At 43.5% G+C, this 14,066-nt stretch overlaps 1 protein-coding gene across 9 annotated transcripts in view; it reads right to left on the bottom strand.

Annotated features, from left to right (window-relative positions):
- The window catches only part of ABCA9 (ATP binding cassette subfamily A member 9), a 111,383-nt gene that overhangs the window by 55,840 nt on the left and 41,477 nt on the right, over positions 1-14,066 (bottom strand). For 4 of the 9 annotated variants that reach the window (XM_079798040.1, XM_079798042.1, XM_079798039.1 and 1 more), the window contains 8 exons: positions 13,596-13,756; positions 12,788-12,863; positions 12,614-12,708; positions 11,807-11,926; positions 11,465-11,605; positions 9,604-9,683; positions 7,749-7,804; positions 5,155-7,618 (listed from right to left, as the gene is read on the bottom strand). The exons of 1 other annotated variant lie outside the window; for it this stretch is intronic. In XM_079798040.1, coding sequence (XP_079654166.1) covers positions 7,520-7,618; positions 7,749-7,804; positions 9,604-9,683; positions 11,465-11,605; positions 11,807-11,926; positions 12,614-12,708; positions 12,788-12,863; positions 13,596-13,756 — 828 coding nt within the window. In that variant the 3' untranslated portion in view covers positions 5,155-7,519. Of the gene's footprint in view, positions 1-367; positions 1,437-5,154; positions 7,619-7,748; positions 7,854-9,603; positions 9,684-11,464; positions 11,606-11,806; positions 11,927-12,613; positions 12,709-12,787; positions 12,864-13,595; positions 13,757-14,066 lie in introns of those variants that run through there. 4 more of the 9 variants (XR_013815065.1, XM_079798046.1, XM_079798045.1 and 1 more) reach the window with 4 other exon arrangements.

The following is a 14,066-nucleotide window of genomic DNA, read 5'->3' as shown; positions in this document are numbered from 1 at the left end:
CCCAAGTTATTGTGCAATAAAAGTGAAGACCTTCAAAGACAACCCAGGTTTACAAATAAATTGTCAATAATCTCAGTTCTCCACAATCTCTGAACAAATTTCAGCTTATTCCTACATTCAGTTTCTGGCTTAAAACCACGTGACAATTGCAAAACTTAAAAAAAAAAAAAAGTATGTTGTAACTCAATGCTTTCATCTTTACAATTTTAAATACCAGATGTCCAAACACATCCAAATAGTCCATTCATTTTCAAAATAGTTTCTCTATAGCTGGTTGGCTTTCAATTCCTAAAGATTTATTTATAATTTTGTGATAGAAAAAAACACACACTCTCTCAAACAAAACAGAAAAAGACAATGAACTTACCTTTGAGAAATGCGAAGCACATCTAGAAACACATTTTATCCATGGTCTTCTTATATAGAAGGAAGCGAGTCACATTCTTTCCTGATCTCGGCCGCATCTACAGATTTTGCTTTAACTGTTTGGCTTCAGGGGAAAGCTCCCAGGGAGACTATTTCCAGGAGAGGCTATGATCTCAGTTCTGTTGCCCCTGCCAAGGAGCACACTCACGTGACTGCCCTCGGACTATTTGTCTCTCTCTCTATCTTTTTGTAAAATTGAATAGTTATATGTTATCTTCATTCTCAGTGTTTCAGTTGAATGAACAGAAGCATGAGAGTTTCAGAATAAATTTATTTTTACCAAGAAGCAGACCCAAGAAAAAGTTAAAAACGTTTTAAAAGTCTATTTCCCAACTGATATTATCCTACTTAAAAATCAATACTATCTCACGGGTAACATTCTTTTCACAAGCTCAAAAAGCAACCATGTTCTGTAACTACGTTAGAACCTGCCTCGGTCTTTGATAGCAATCTCCTTAGACAATCCTAATTGCACAGTAACACGCCTTTGTGCTCCTCTCCGTTAGCTACTGACTCGAAGAACACACGGGGAACGTCTCATATTTGATCTCTAATCAGGATCTAATGAAGGCTTCTGAATAAAAACAAAAATGCAGCAAATTACTTAGCCAAATCGGCAGTCACTTTGAGATGGAGATGGCACCATGGAAACAATTAACTAAAAATCAGATAAACTATTTCAGACTTCCACAGAGACTGCAGGGAGTAATCTTTTCTGTAGTTAAGACTTTATATTTGTTCCTGACCAGAATGGTTCAGTTGATTGAGCATCAGCTTGGGCACCAAACTGTTACTGGTTCCATTCCTGGTCAGGCACATACCTAGGTTTCAGGTTCGATCCCTGGTTGGGGCCTGTATGGGAGGCAACTGATTGATGATTCTCTCTTACATTGATCTCTCTGTCTCTCTCATCAAACATGTATTGTTGGGTGAAGATTAAAAAAAAAAAAAAAAAAAAGGGCTGTTGCGTCTTATAGTTGAATCAGAGGATCAAAAGCCAATAGTCTCTTTTTTTCTTTTTCTTTTCAGTGTATGCAGGCACTACTCTTTGTAGTCCCCGGGTGATTGTCTAACTCCCAAGCATTTCCTTGTGTTTTCTTTTTTAAAATATATATATTTGTATTGATTTCAGGGAGGAAGGCAGAAAGAGATAGGGTTAGAAACATCAATGATGAGAGAGAATCATTAATCAGCTGCCTCTTGCATGTCCCATACTGGGCATCGAGCCCGAAACCCAGGAATGTGCCTGTCTGGGAATGGAATCATGGCCTCCTGGTTCATAGGTTGACACTCAACCACTGAACCCAACCAGCCTAGCCATTTCCTTATGTTTTAAAGAGAGCTCATTAGGTGGTGTTGCATAGCAACTGTCCAACAACTGCAAGGCAGAAGACTAGCAGTTTGGGAAAGAAAGAGAGAGTGCACCATCTTCAATGGAAAGTTGAGCCTTTGCCTAACTTGCCAATTAAAAAATACATGGAACTCAGTGGAGATGAACTTAATCTTGCACAGTGAGGGTTGGCTCTTGGAGTTGGTGTTTTATGTGAGGGTGTGAGGGGATGAAGCCCTTTAGTTTAGTTGTGGAGGATTTCTTCCAACCTAAGCAGATTGTGAAAATAGGAAGTTCTCCACTGAGGTTGCAAATTATGTCTATCTATTCATTTCCTACAGAACATTTGGTTTTAAATGAGTCATTTGGCCACTGACTTACAGGGTAAGATCTATCAAATGCCCAGCTGGTGTGGTGGTGTTGACACATGAACCAGGACAGGGCACATGACGGGGTTGCGGGCTCCATCCACTATAGGGGGTGTAGGTGGCAGCCAATTGGCAGGTGGCAGCTGATCAATGAGTCTCATCATTGATGTTTCTAACCCTCTCTCCCTCCCCTTCCTCACTCTGAAATCAATATACTCAGTATCATATTATACTGTCATGTATACTCAGTATCATATCATAAAGAGCAACCTAGTAGAGGAAATCCAATAGGTGTAAGCTTTCCTCTATTATGTCCAAGATGATTGTGGCTCACACCAAAAATTTTAAGCACTGTCTTCAAACCATGAGAAAAGAAACAGCTTCATCAGAGGGAAGCTCCTCTTTACACAAAACTCTCCACTGCCCAATTGATAATCTCACCTGTGAAATCAGGATTTTTACTCCTCTATTTCTCATTTTCATTCAGTTCCAAGTTTCTTCTAATCTCCCTCGAGACTTACTCTTTGAGCCATGAATTATTTAGTGTTGTTTCCTTGCCAAATCTCTACCGATTTTCCTGTTATCTTTGGGTTATTGATTTCTAGTTCAAATCTATTACTGTATAGTCAGAAAATTTATTTTGTGTGTCAAATCTATTAGGACTTGTCTTATAACCCAAGATATCGTCTGGCTGGGTGAATATTCCAAATGCAAGGATATATATTCTGCTATTGATTGAGTGGAGTGTTATATAAATGTCAGTTAGATCTAGTTGGTTGCTGTTAAGTTTTTCTGTTTTTGTTCTATTTTTTGGTTTTCCTGTCTACTGGTTCTATTGATTAATGGGAGAAGAGTGGTGAAGATTTTAACAAAAATTACAGGCTTTGTTTTTCCTTTCAGATCTGACAGGTTTTTGCCTCAGTTAATTGAAAGTTGTGGTACTGAGTGCATACACGTTTAGAATGGTTTGGCCTTTTTATCATTATATAATGTCCATCTTTATTCCTGGTAACGTTCTATGCCCCAAAGTCTACTTCATCTGGTCTGAATATGTCATTCCCACTATCTTTGAATAGCTGACCAGATGACTTTGCTATCATTTCAATATTCTTTACTTTAATGAAATTTTGGTGGGCACATTAACCAGAACATGCTACAATTCATGTGCATTGAGCCTTTGTTTTCTCATGCATAAATGATCTTATATAATAAAAGGCTAATATGCAAATTGACTGCAGGGCGAAACAGTCACTATGATGTGCACTGACCACGAGGGGAGGGGCAAATGCTCAATGCAGGAGCTGCCCCCTGGTGGTCAGTGTGCTCCCACAAGGGAAGCGCTACTCAGCCAGAACCTGGGCTCAGGGCTGGTGAGTACAGCAGCAGCACCAGTGACAAGAGCCTCTCCTGCCTCTGCAGCAGCGCTAAGGATGTCCGACTGATGGCTTAGTCCTGATCCCCATGGGAAGCAGGCCTAAGCTGTCATTTGGACATCCCCCGAGGGCTCCTGGACTGCAAAAGGGTACAGGTCGGGCTGAGAATCCCCACAAGTGCACGAATTTTGTGCACCAGGCCTCTAGTTTACACATAATTGAACCACTCAGTTCATAATACCGTGCCCTTTTGCAAATATTCATAGACCTGTGAACTTCAAACAAAAGTTGGCTGAGTGCTTCTGATTTGGGGTAGATGTAGCAGACTGTGTCAGATCAATGTTTCTACTGTAACAATTATAAGAAAGCCAGGTATATGTCTGGTCAGGGCACATGCCTAGGTCATGGGCTTAAGGTAGGGGGCATGCAGGAGGCAGTCAATTGATATTTCTCTCTCTCTTCATCAAGAAAGTTTCTCTCTCCCCCTTTCCCTTCCTCTCTCTCTAAAATCAATAAAAACATGTATTTTTAAAAATGTAACAGGTGTCTGGTAGAGAATAATTTGTGAACAACTGCTTTGCAATCTGTTCACTCCAGCCCAATTTCCCATAGGTAAATTGCCCTGTAATATATCCTGTTATAGTGTATGGAGTTGCCTACTTACCTTCAGTCTGAACTTACCTTCTCATTACGGTGGCTATCACACCTTTGCCCCACCCTCACACAGGTTTGCACTATGTTTGAAGTGTTTCCTTGCTTTGAAAACTCTCATTCAGACAGCTTTCTGGAGGGAGGTTGTGGATGCAATTCTCTTGGCTGGAGAACACTGAATCCAAAATTAGCTCCAAACCCTGATTAGATTGCCTGAGTCAAGATATCAATCCAAAGGTCCAGAACACCGGAGTGGAAAACATGCTTTTCGCTGACTAAGCGCTTTACTTTCTTACTATTTAAAGATAGTGAGGTCCTCCCCTTTCTTCTTCTTTTTTTTTGGTAAAGGTAGTGTTTTATATTTTGAAACCAGCCCCTTTGGTCTGAGGCATGAGAACATTTACAAATATCATATTCCCTCTGTAAGACGCTTCTTTAGGATACGATACAGCCAGTCAACCAAGTACAGCTGGAGGTCAATAAAAAAGCAACTTGTCCAAGAGTGACCTACATTGACCTGCTGACTCAGGAAATCTAGTCAGAAGTTGGACTTTTTAAAAAGCAAATTCTGTATTTTTCTCTGCTTCCCATATCACAGCTTTTCTATTTTTTTTTAATCCCAGTAAACAGTACCACGTTCTACTTGCTCAACAAAAAATATAGGAAGTCTCCTTGACCAGCCTCCCCTCCTTCCCCCAACATCCTCCTGACACATCATTTTAGTGCAAGGGTGATTTGGACATTTTTGGTTGTCACACTCAGGGGCAGGTTGCACCTAGCATCTAGTGGGTAGATAGGGGGAATGCCACTTAAAATTCTACAGTACACAGGACAGCCTCTCTTTCTTCCTCCCACCCCCAAAGAGGAATTACCCAGTGCAATGTCAACAGTGCTACTGTTGATTAATTCATATCTAGTCTTATCTAACAAAGAGGGAATATGCTAATTGACTGTCACACCCTCAAATATGGCGGCACTCAAAGCCACAAGATGGCTGTGTCCAGTCCCCCCAGCCCCACTTGGCTGCAGGCGCAAGGTGCAGGCAAGCCTGGGATGGCGGCTGCCCAGCTGCCCAGGGCTGGTTGAGGCATAGGCAAGCCTTGGGTGTAGGCTGCCCAAAACAAGCATTAAAACAAGGAAAACATTTATATGAACAATAACAACAGAAAGCTACTATTGTCTATCTAAATACCTTGAGGGCAGTCTGGTGGTGATAAACTGAGACTGACGGAAATATCCACTGGTTACAGAGTCAACACAGATAAGCAAGTGGCAAGGATCGCCCTTGAAGAGTCCTGATCCAGGCAAGGATCAGGGACAGGCAGCTTGGGATAGTTCAAAGGTCCTTGGCAATTGCATCAGTGCCCTTTTCAGGTTTTTGTCCCACCCCTTTCTTGGCATGATCTACTCTATCAGTCAGTGTAATGTTATCTGCCTGTTGTAACAACCCCGCAGTCTCAATAAGGCCAGCAGTTCAACGAGTGTCTTGCAGTGGTTCAGTTTTTGGTTTTGTTGTGGGGTGTGTGTGTGTGTGTGTGTGTGTGTGTGTGTGTGTGTGTGTTTATGTATGTGTGTGTGTGTGTGTGTGTGTGTATTTCATGTCTCTGTCCTATGCAGGCCAGCTGGCTCTTCTAGGCCGCTCACCTCCACATGGTGACTCAGGGACTTGAGTACTTTCCATTGTGCTCTCCGCATCTCGGAGTCCCTTATTTCCTGACCCAAATAAGAGAAAGAGAAACCTCACAAACAATCTAGCAGGAAAGTTAGGTAATGGCCCAAGAGTGGCATACATCGTTTCTGCCATATTCTATAGTCCAGGGCTAGATAGATGGTCCCAGAGTAACTGCAAGGGAGCCTGGGCAATGAAGTCTTCCGTCTGTTTAGAGGGTGAATGGGATTAGTGAGCATCGGCTGGTCTCTACCTAAACGACATAGAAAATTAAGTGGGGCTATTATTACCCCCAGATTCTCAGTAAAGAAGCTGCACCAGAGAAGAAACAGTGTCCCAGCTGATTTCAATATGATTCAACAAAATAGACAACTGCATTTTATCTCCAAATGATCTTCGTACCATTCAAACAACATAATCCATCACTGTGATTCTCCTGAAAATGAAGTGCAATTAACTTTCTCAGTGGGCACTGGAAATCCTTCAACATCAAGGTTTTACATTTCTGTGGTTCAAAGCTGGGTCATTTGAACTTACCACTGTAATTGGCTATGATTCGGCTGCAAAAATAGTGTTTAGCTTCAAATCCTTGTATCATTGTAGTTGATATCATAACAATTAGAATCTGATTATATAGTGTCTATTGTGTTCCTCAGATTCTCTTCCTGAAAGGTAACCAAAACTTCAAGTTGAAGGAATGTTCTTTATACCTTCATTGCAACCTCAATCGGGTGTTTAATAACTGCTTGGTGATATCTTAAAGTAGGTGCCACCAGAAAGACTCCTGGGTTTGAATTCTGGGTCTTGGAACCTATGACTTTGGGAAGGTCAACTTCTCTAAATATGACTTTATTTATAAAATGCATTAGACTTTAATTGCTGCATAACAAATTACCATAAACTCAGTGACTTATGCAACAATGAAAGTAGCAACAACAATAAAAACTCATCTAAGTATGAGTGTACAGTATATTGTGTTGATTTTAAGGTGTTTATAGAATTACCAGTTGAATAAATCACAACATGTACAGACATGGGAAATTAAGATCTAGGAAGTTCTAGTGCTTTGCATCAGGGTAGACCCTGGAATCATAAGACAACATAAAATCAAAAATATGTTTCAAAATTGTATGTAAACATATGTATTTTTTCATCAACTTGTCTTACTGCATTTATTTATCTTAACGGGTTTCAAATGTCCTTATTAGTTACAATAGGCAAAACACAGACTCTAAAATGTAAAATCCTAAAAATGCCATCAAAGGAAAACCAGTGAATTAAGTAAAAAAAAAAAAAAGAATTACAAAAAGCAAAGACTATGCTGTCATGTAATCAACTGACTCCCTTTCCCCCATAATCAGCATCGTCTTACTTTCTATTATAATAAAAAAGATAAGAAAATATCCCATATTTTAAAGTTCAGAGAAAGAAAATAAGGAATCCCTGCATCATCCTCATAAACATAAAGAATTCTATAATAAATGTATTATTTGTGTTTGCTACTGCATGAAATATGAAATTTGGCTGCTGGTCCAGAGGCTGTATGGCCTGGCTTCTTTAGTCCCACCGTAGGTGATATTATTGAGAAAAAGTCATGACATTTGTTTCAAAAGTACCCTGTCCGTGTCTGCGATAAGGTATCATAATGCTATAAAATATTAACTGAAAAAGAGTCACAGGCCTAAAGAACAATAAAGAGCCTTTAGGGCTCTTCCTCCTGGAGGAGCTTCCACCTCACAGAGAGATCAACTTCCTCATCAAAGTCCTGCAGCTCCTGCTCCTTGGAGAGCTCCAGGAAGACCTGCCGTGGAGGAAAAGACAGAGAGAGGGTGTCACACTGCCTCCTGGAGCGCTGAGTGCGTGCAAAGGGTATGCATATATTGCACCTTTATATTCCATGGGTGATACAGAAATCTCTAAAACGGACCCACCTGCTCCAGGGTGGACTGTGACAGGCTGTACTCCTCCAGGTCGAAGCTCTGTTTAACTGCACAAGGATGGATGGATGGGCATTAGGAAGTCATATAGTTTGGATCCTGAAAGTTGTACCAAAGTCATGTATAAAAAGTACCCAGAGGCCAAGAGGAGGAGGCATCACTCACCCCGGGAAGCTGTGGTCAGAGGCTAAAGATGGGAGGGGAGAGGGTCTCATCAAAGAACCCTCAAAAGCACCCCACAAGAGAAAGGGAGTCAGGCCCTACTGTCATAGGACAGCTCTAACGATCAAATCAAGCTTTGCTTCCATATTAGTTCTTCTTTCCTCTCCTTATACTTGACCTAGGGAGGCCTAAACCATCAGCCTATGAGTAGAGGCGAATAGTGTAAGAAGAGAGAAAAAACTGACCATCTCACCTCCCTAGCTTCAAGTCTTCAAATCTGAAGGAAGAAGGGGACCTTGGAGGCTCTAATTTCGCTGGAATTGCATTAGCCCAATGCAATCTGATTATATGTAAGAATGAGTCTATGTGGCAAGGTAAAGAAATAATAATGGGGCATGCCTTTTGCATCCATGCTACTTGGCCTAGCTCCATAATTTCAATACATGCATTGCTGCTGAGAATGTAACTATGGCTAACTTAACATTTGGGGAGAAAAACACTAGCTTAGGACATTTCGATATCCTGTACTTTGTGTAATCTTCACATAACAGGATAGGAAACTGATAAAAAAAAAATTGTTTTACCCCCTAAATCAGGACTTCCATTTCAGCAAACGAAGCACATCAGAAGGCATTTGAGGAGGGAGGGGACATTTTTGAAAGCAGAAACACAGGAAGGCTCTTAAGAAAAAGCTCCATGGTATTCCAGGGAGGCAGCCTTCCTGGAACATCTCTCTCCTGGCTTGTAATCTATACTAATAAAAGGGTAATATGCTAATTAGACTGGGTTGAGCGGACATCTTCCGGTCATCCAGTCCTCCTTCCGGACAAAGCTCCTTCCGGACAAAGCTACAGTGGCGGGGGCCGAGGCAGAGGCAGTTAGCGGCGATCAGACAGGCAGGCAGAGGCAGTTAGGGGTGATCAGACAGGCAGGCAGAGGCAGTTAGGGGTGATCAGACAGGCAGGCAGAGTGGTTAGGGGCGATCAGGCAGGCAGGCAGCTGAGCGGTTAGGAGCCAGCAGTCCCGGATTGCGAGAGAGATGTCCAACTGCCAGTTTGGGGATCGGACATCCCTCAAGGGGTCCCGGATTGGAGAGGCTGTAGGCTGGGCTGAAGGATACCCCCCCACACATTAATTTCATGCACCAGGCCTCTAGTTAATTATAAAATCCTTCCTGTTGATCAGACCCCATTGTGGGAATCCTTCCGATTTGAAGGCTGCAAATTGGTCAAAAGGGCAAAATGGACCAATAGACCACAGAGGGAAGGGACCGGAAGAATCAGAAGGTGAAAAGAAACCTTGTCTGGGGCCATCCTAAGCTTTACTCAAGGGGAAGAGGGAGCTAATGACTGATGACCGGCAAAACAAAAAGAAAAAAAAAGAAAAATCAGGAAGGGAAGGTGTTTAGCTTTGAATGTGTCTGTTTCCCAGAGTCCTTTTAAGAAAATATATTTTTATTGATTTCAGATAGAAAGGGAGAGGGGGAGAGAGAGACAGAAACATCAATGAGAGAGAATCATTGATTGGCTCCTGCATGCCCCCTCCTGGGTTTTGAGCCCACAACCTGGGCATGTGCTCTTGACTGGAATCAAACCTGGGACTCTTCAGTCCTAGGCTACATCCACTGAGCCAAACCTGTTAGGGCTGTTTCCCAGGGTCTTACCTCTATCTAAATAGTTGCTCTTACCGATCTCTAATTTGAAGAAAGCCTGCGATAAAGGTCTCACATCCTCAACAGGCAACTTATAGACCATCAGGGAGGAGTACCTGGAAGGAAAAAGTGAGGCTGAACTCCGGGCTTTAAGAGCACAACCCCTGACGAGTGAACATCCAAAAAGGAGCAACAGTCTGACAGGAGTGAAGTGGTATCTCACTGTGGCTTTGATGTGCATTTCTCTAAAGAACCAACCAACCAAAGAAAGAAAGCTGAAACAGACTCAGATACAGAGAATATTTTGCCAGTTGCTAGGTGTTTTTTTTTTTTTGGGGGGGGGGGGCAGTTGGGAGGCTGGGTGGAAAAGGTAAAAGGATTAAGAACTACAAATGGGCAGTTAGAAAATAGTCCCAGGGATGTAAAGTACAGCATAGGAAAGATAATCAATCCTATCTAATAAAAGGTAATATGCAAATTGACCATCACCCCAACACACAAGATGGCTGCCCCCATGTGGTCAAAGATGGCTGCCCCCATGTGGACACAAGATGGCTGCCACAAGATGGCCAGCAGGGGAGGGCAGTTGGGAGGGACCAGGTCTGCAAGGGAGGGCAGTTGTGGGCGATCAGGCCAGCAGGGGAGGGCAGTTGGGAGGGACCAGGCCTGCAAGGGAGGGCAGTTGGGGGTGATCAAGCCTGCAGGGGAGGGCAGTTAGGGGTGACCAGGTCGGCATGGGAGGGTAGTTAGGGGCAAACAGGCTGGCAGGGGAGCAGTTAGGCATCAATCAGGCTGGCAGGCAGAAGCGGTTAGGGGCAATCAGGAAGGCAGGCAGGTGAGCAGTTGGGAGCCAGCAGTCCTGGATTGTGAGAGGGATATCCGACTGCCCGTTTAGGCCCGATGTAGGATCGGGCCTAAACGGGCAGTCGGACATCCCTCAAGGGGTCCCATATTGGAGAGTGTGCAGGCTGGGCTGAGGGACACACACCCCTGTGCAAGAATTTCGTGCACCAGGCCTCTAGTAATATTATAATAACTATGTACAGTGCCAGGTGGATACTGGAAATATCAGGGGGATCACTTAGTAAAGTTTATGACTCTCTAACCACTATGCTGTATACCTGAAACTACTACAAAATAATACTGAATGTAAGCAGTAATTGGAAAAAATACAACCATGACATAGGTAAAAAGTAAGTGAAAAGGAGCTACAATGGCACCAATAACTTGTCTGCAGGTACACATCTGTACAGCGCTGGAAACAGCCACAGTGTGAACGCTCTTCGAACAACAGGAAGTCCATGTACAAAGCAGAGCCACTGCAAGGCTCTTAAGAAGAGGACCCTTTCACTGGAGGCAGGAACGGGAGACAAAGGGCAGGAATCCGACCGTGCGCACTCCTCTGGAAGGGCAGAAGCCAATTCCTTATCATCCTTCTTCTCTCCCAGTGAGGATCCCATTTAACTAACGAAGACGAGGCTCACCTCCCGGCCCCACCACAAGTTATTTGGCATGGTCTAACCTACCTGAGCCTCCTGGGCCATTCATTACTTGGTAATGTTCCTGATAATAAAAACACTAAGAGACACCGTTCAGCGAGGCTGACTGCTGCCTGGCACTGATCTCCTTGAATGGGGGTGGCTTCACCCTCTAAAAGGACAACTGAAATGAACTAGGTACCTGTACCGGTTAGTACCTGGCACCTTTCCTTGACAGAATCAGTTTCCCAATGAGCACTTTGTTCTCTTGTTCCCCTCCTGTAGTAGCCCTTGGGTTTGGGACTTTCAATAGGAATTTTTCACAATGACCATAAAGTTAAAAAAAAAAAAAAGAAAAGAATGAGAAGATAGAAAATAAAACAGAGACCAAAGTGAAACCGACCGCCGTCTGGGTTTACCTTTCCTGCCGAGCAGCCTGGGGGAAAAGCCTCAGGATTTCGCTGTGAAGGGGCTCCACGTGGGCGAGGGTCTTCACCTTCATCTCCAGCAGGTAATCCTTGCCAAATTTGCTCTTCAGGTGCTGGATGGAACCGATACATCTGGAGGAAGGGGGAGGAGGAGGAGGTCAATCAAGAAAAGGGAGAGAGAAATCTACTGCCGGTGATTTTTGGCTTCTGGAGGCCAGGGCAGGACCAGGGAGAGCTGGAGCAGCCAGCCCCTCCTGCTCCTCACAGTGATGCCATGAGCAGGGAAATGTCCTTTGTGCAGGGCATGACTGGGGATCTCGTGTGGGCACTCACCTCAGCCTCCCGGACACCATGATGGCCACACGGTCACACACGGCCTCTGCCTCCACCATGTAATGGGTGGTCAGGAGGGCGCCCCTCTCCGTGTTTCTAAAGGTGGCCCGGATGGCCTGCCTAATGTTAGAGCAAGGGAAATGTTCACTAGGGGGAATGCCAAGATAATATGAAAAGAAAAATTTAAATACGTTTCCATGGGCACATACGGAATAATCAGTGAATTCAGATCACACAAAGAAAGGATTTTAAATTTTTTTTTGCAGGGGTAACAGGCATGGAAATAACCAAACTACTGGTTAGAGTGAATAATTCAGTGCAAGGCTTGGGCTGAATAATGTAGAGAATGACATTGTGTAAAAGGTTTAGAAAAATGCTGAATTTCAAAAATTTTTATGAGAAGGCAGTAGGAAAAAAAGATAGAAAAAGAGAGAACGTATTTAAAAACATGATAATAATGACATATACACCAAAGTGCAAAATGACAGATTTCAAAATATATCCTAAAATAGTTAAAGAATTATTTTGTTCCAATAGAATTATGTATCGGGAGATGTCGCAGAAAAACTTAATGTAGATTGATCTCATTGAGTATAAAATCGGGCCATGCACACCCAATCTAAGATGACAATGAAATTCTTGAGTATTAATTTGTTAGAATATCTTTTTTCCCCTCCATAAAAATTGGCTGCAGTGGGCTATCAGATTCCCCTGCCCCCAATACTATTGCTTTTCCTGATAATATTGAAGTCTTTCATTTGCTAACTAAAACACTTTCACTTTGGGTTGCTCATAACATCCCCTCACCACATCTGCTGCTGCCCCGCGGGGTCCATGCCCGTGGACGGCTCGTCCAGCAGCACCACCGATGGGTTTCCCAGGATGCTCAGCGCGAAGCACAGCTGGAAGGAGAGGAACAGCGCATCTGGCAGGGATCTGGGATCTGTGGGCCTCCTGGGGTAACCCCAGCCCCGCCCCTACCTTTCTCTTGATTCCCTCTGATAAGGCCTTCACGGGGCTCTTCAGCTCCTCCTGCAGCTTGAGCGCCTCCACCAACCTGAAGGAAACAGGAGTCAACCCACATTACCAGCGCACAACCGGAAGGCACGTGGGAGACGGGGCGAATCAGAAGACTACAGTGTAGGATGTTTAACAGCACTATTCAGAGTGATCATAAAATTGAAACTATATTTGACAGTCTAACCATTAGTCTGTATACTAAAACTAATATAAAATAATATTGAAGGTCAACTGTAATGGAAAAGTAAAATTTAAAAAAATTCAAATTATCTTGGATACTTCATGAAGCTTCCATTATTTTATTTTACTTTATTTATTGAGAGGAAGATGAAGAAGGGAGGGAGGGAGGGAGGGAGGGAGGGAGGGATGGAGGGAGGGAGAAAGGGGGAGAGAAAGAAACATATATTGGTTGCCTCCAGCATGTAGAGGATTGAACCCCCAACCTGGATATGTGCCCTGACGGGAATGGAGCCACAAACCTTCAGTGAATGAGACGATGCTCCAACCAATTAAGCCACACTAGCCAGGGCCCTTTCATGGTTTTTACACTCACATTTTTAATGACTTATTTTTGTATTAAGAATAATCACTAGACTTTTCCTCTCCAGGCTTAAAATGAGAGAACATAATGCTGAATTGGAGTCTACGTGAACAAGTTTTTTCCCATACCAGTAAGTATGGAGTCATCAGTTAGAATGGTCCTTCTTTAGTTTTTTGTGAATCTATGACATTGCTCTAGTAGAGGACAGATGTGTCTCCCCCCAGGTACCGTGTGATGGCGACTGCGGCATCCGCTTTCCTCAGCCCTTTCACAGCTGTGAACACGTCCAGGTGCTCCCTCACTGTCAGGTTGGGCCACAGTGCGTTCTCCTGAGGACAGTACCCCAGGAACTTGAAGGCATCTTCTCCGCTGTTCCTTTTCAAAATCACCTACACAAAAAGTTCATTCTCACCTTCTGGCCAAAACTGTGGTGTGGTGTGTGTGTGTGTGTGTGTGTGTGTGTGTGTGTGTGCGTGTGTGTGTGTGTGTGTGTGTGTGTCCGCGTGCGCATGTGAGCATACTGCAATGGTGTCCTCCTCTTACACACATGGCTGCCAAGAGTACACAAGTCCCTAAGTAATCACTTAGCTCTGGGGAAAAGATGACAGGAACTCAATACATCAAAAGGCAGATATTCCATATCGTTCTATCCCTCCATTCTAGTTTAGGCTTTATTACTAAGCCTATCACCATGGTTGA

Source organism: Cnephaeus nilssonii, assembly GCF_951640355.1.
Source record: "Cnephaeus nilssonii genome assembly, chromosome: 19".
In the NCBI taxonomy this organism is placed as follows: domain Eukaryota; kingdom Metazoa; phylum Chordata; class Mammalia; order Chiroptera; family Vespertilionidae; genus Cnephaeus; species Cnephaeus nilssonii.
Note: the sequence above shows the minus strand (reverse complement) of the source record. Positions and strands in the feature narration are given on the sequence as shown.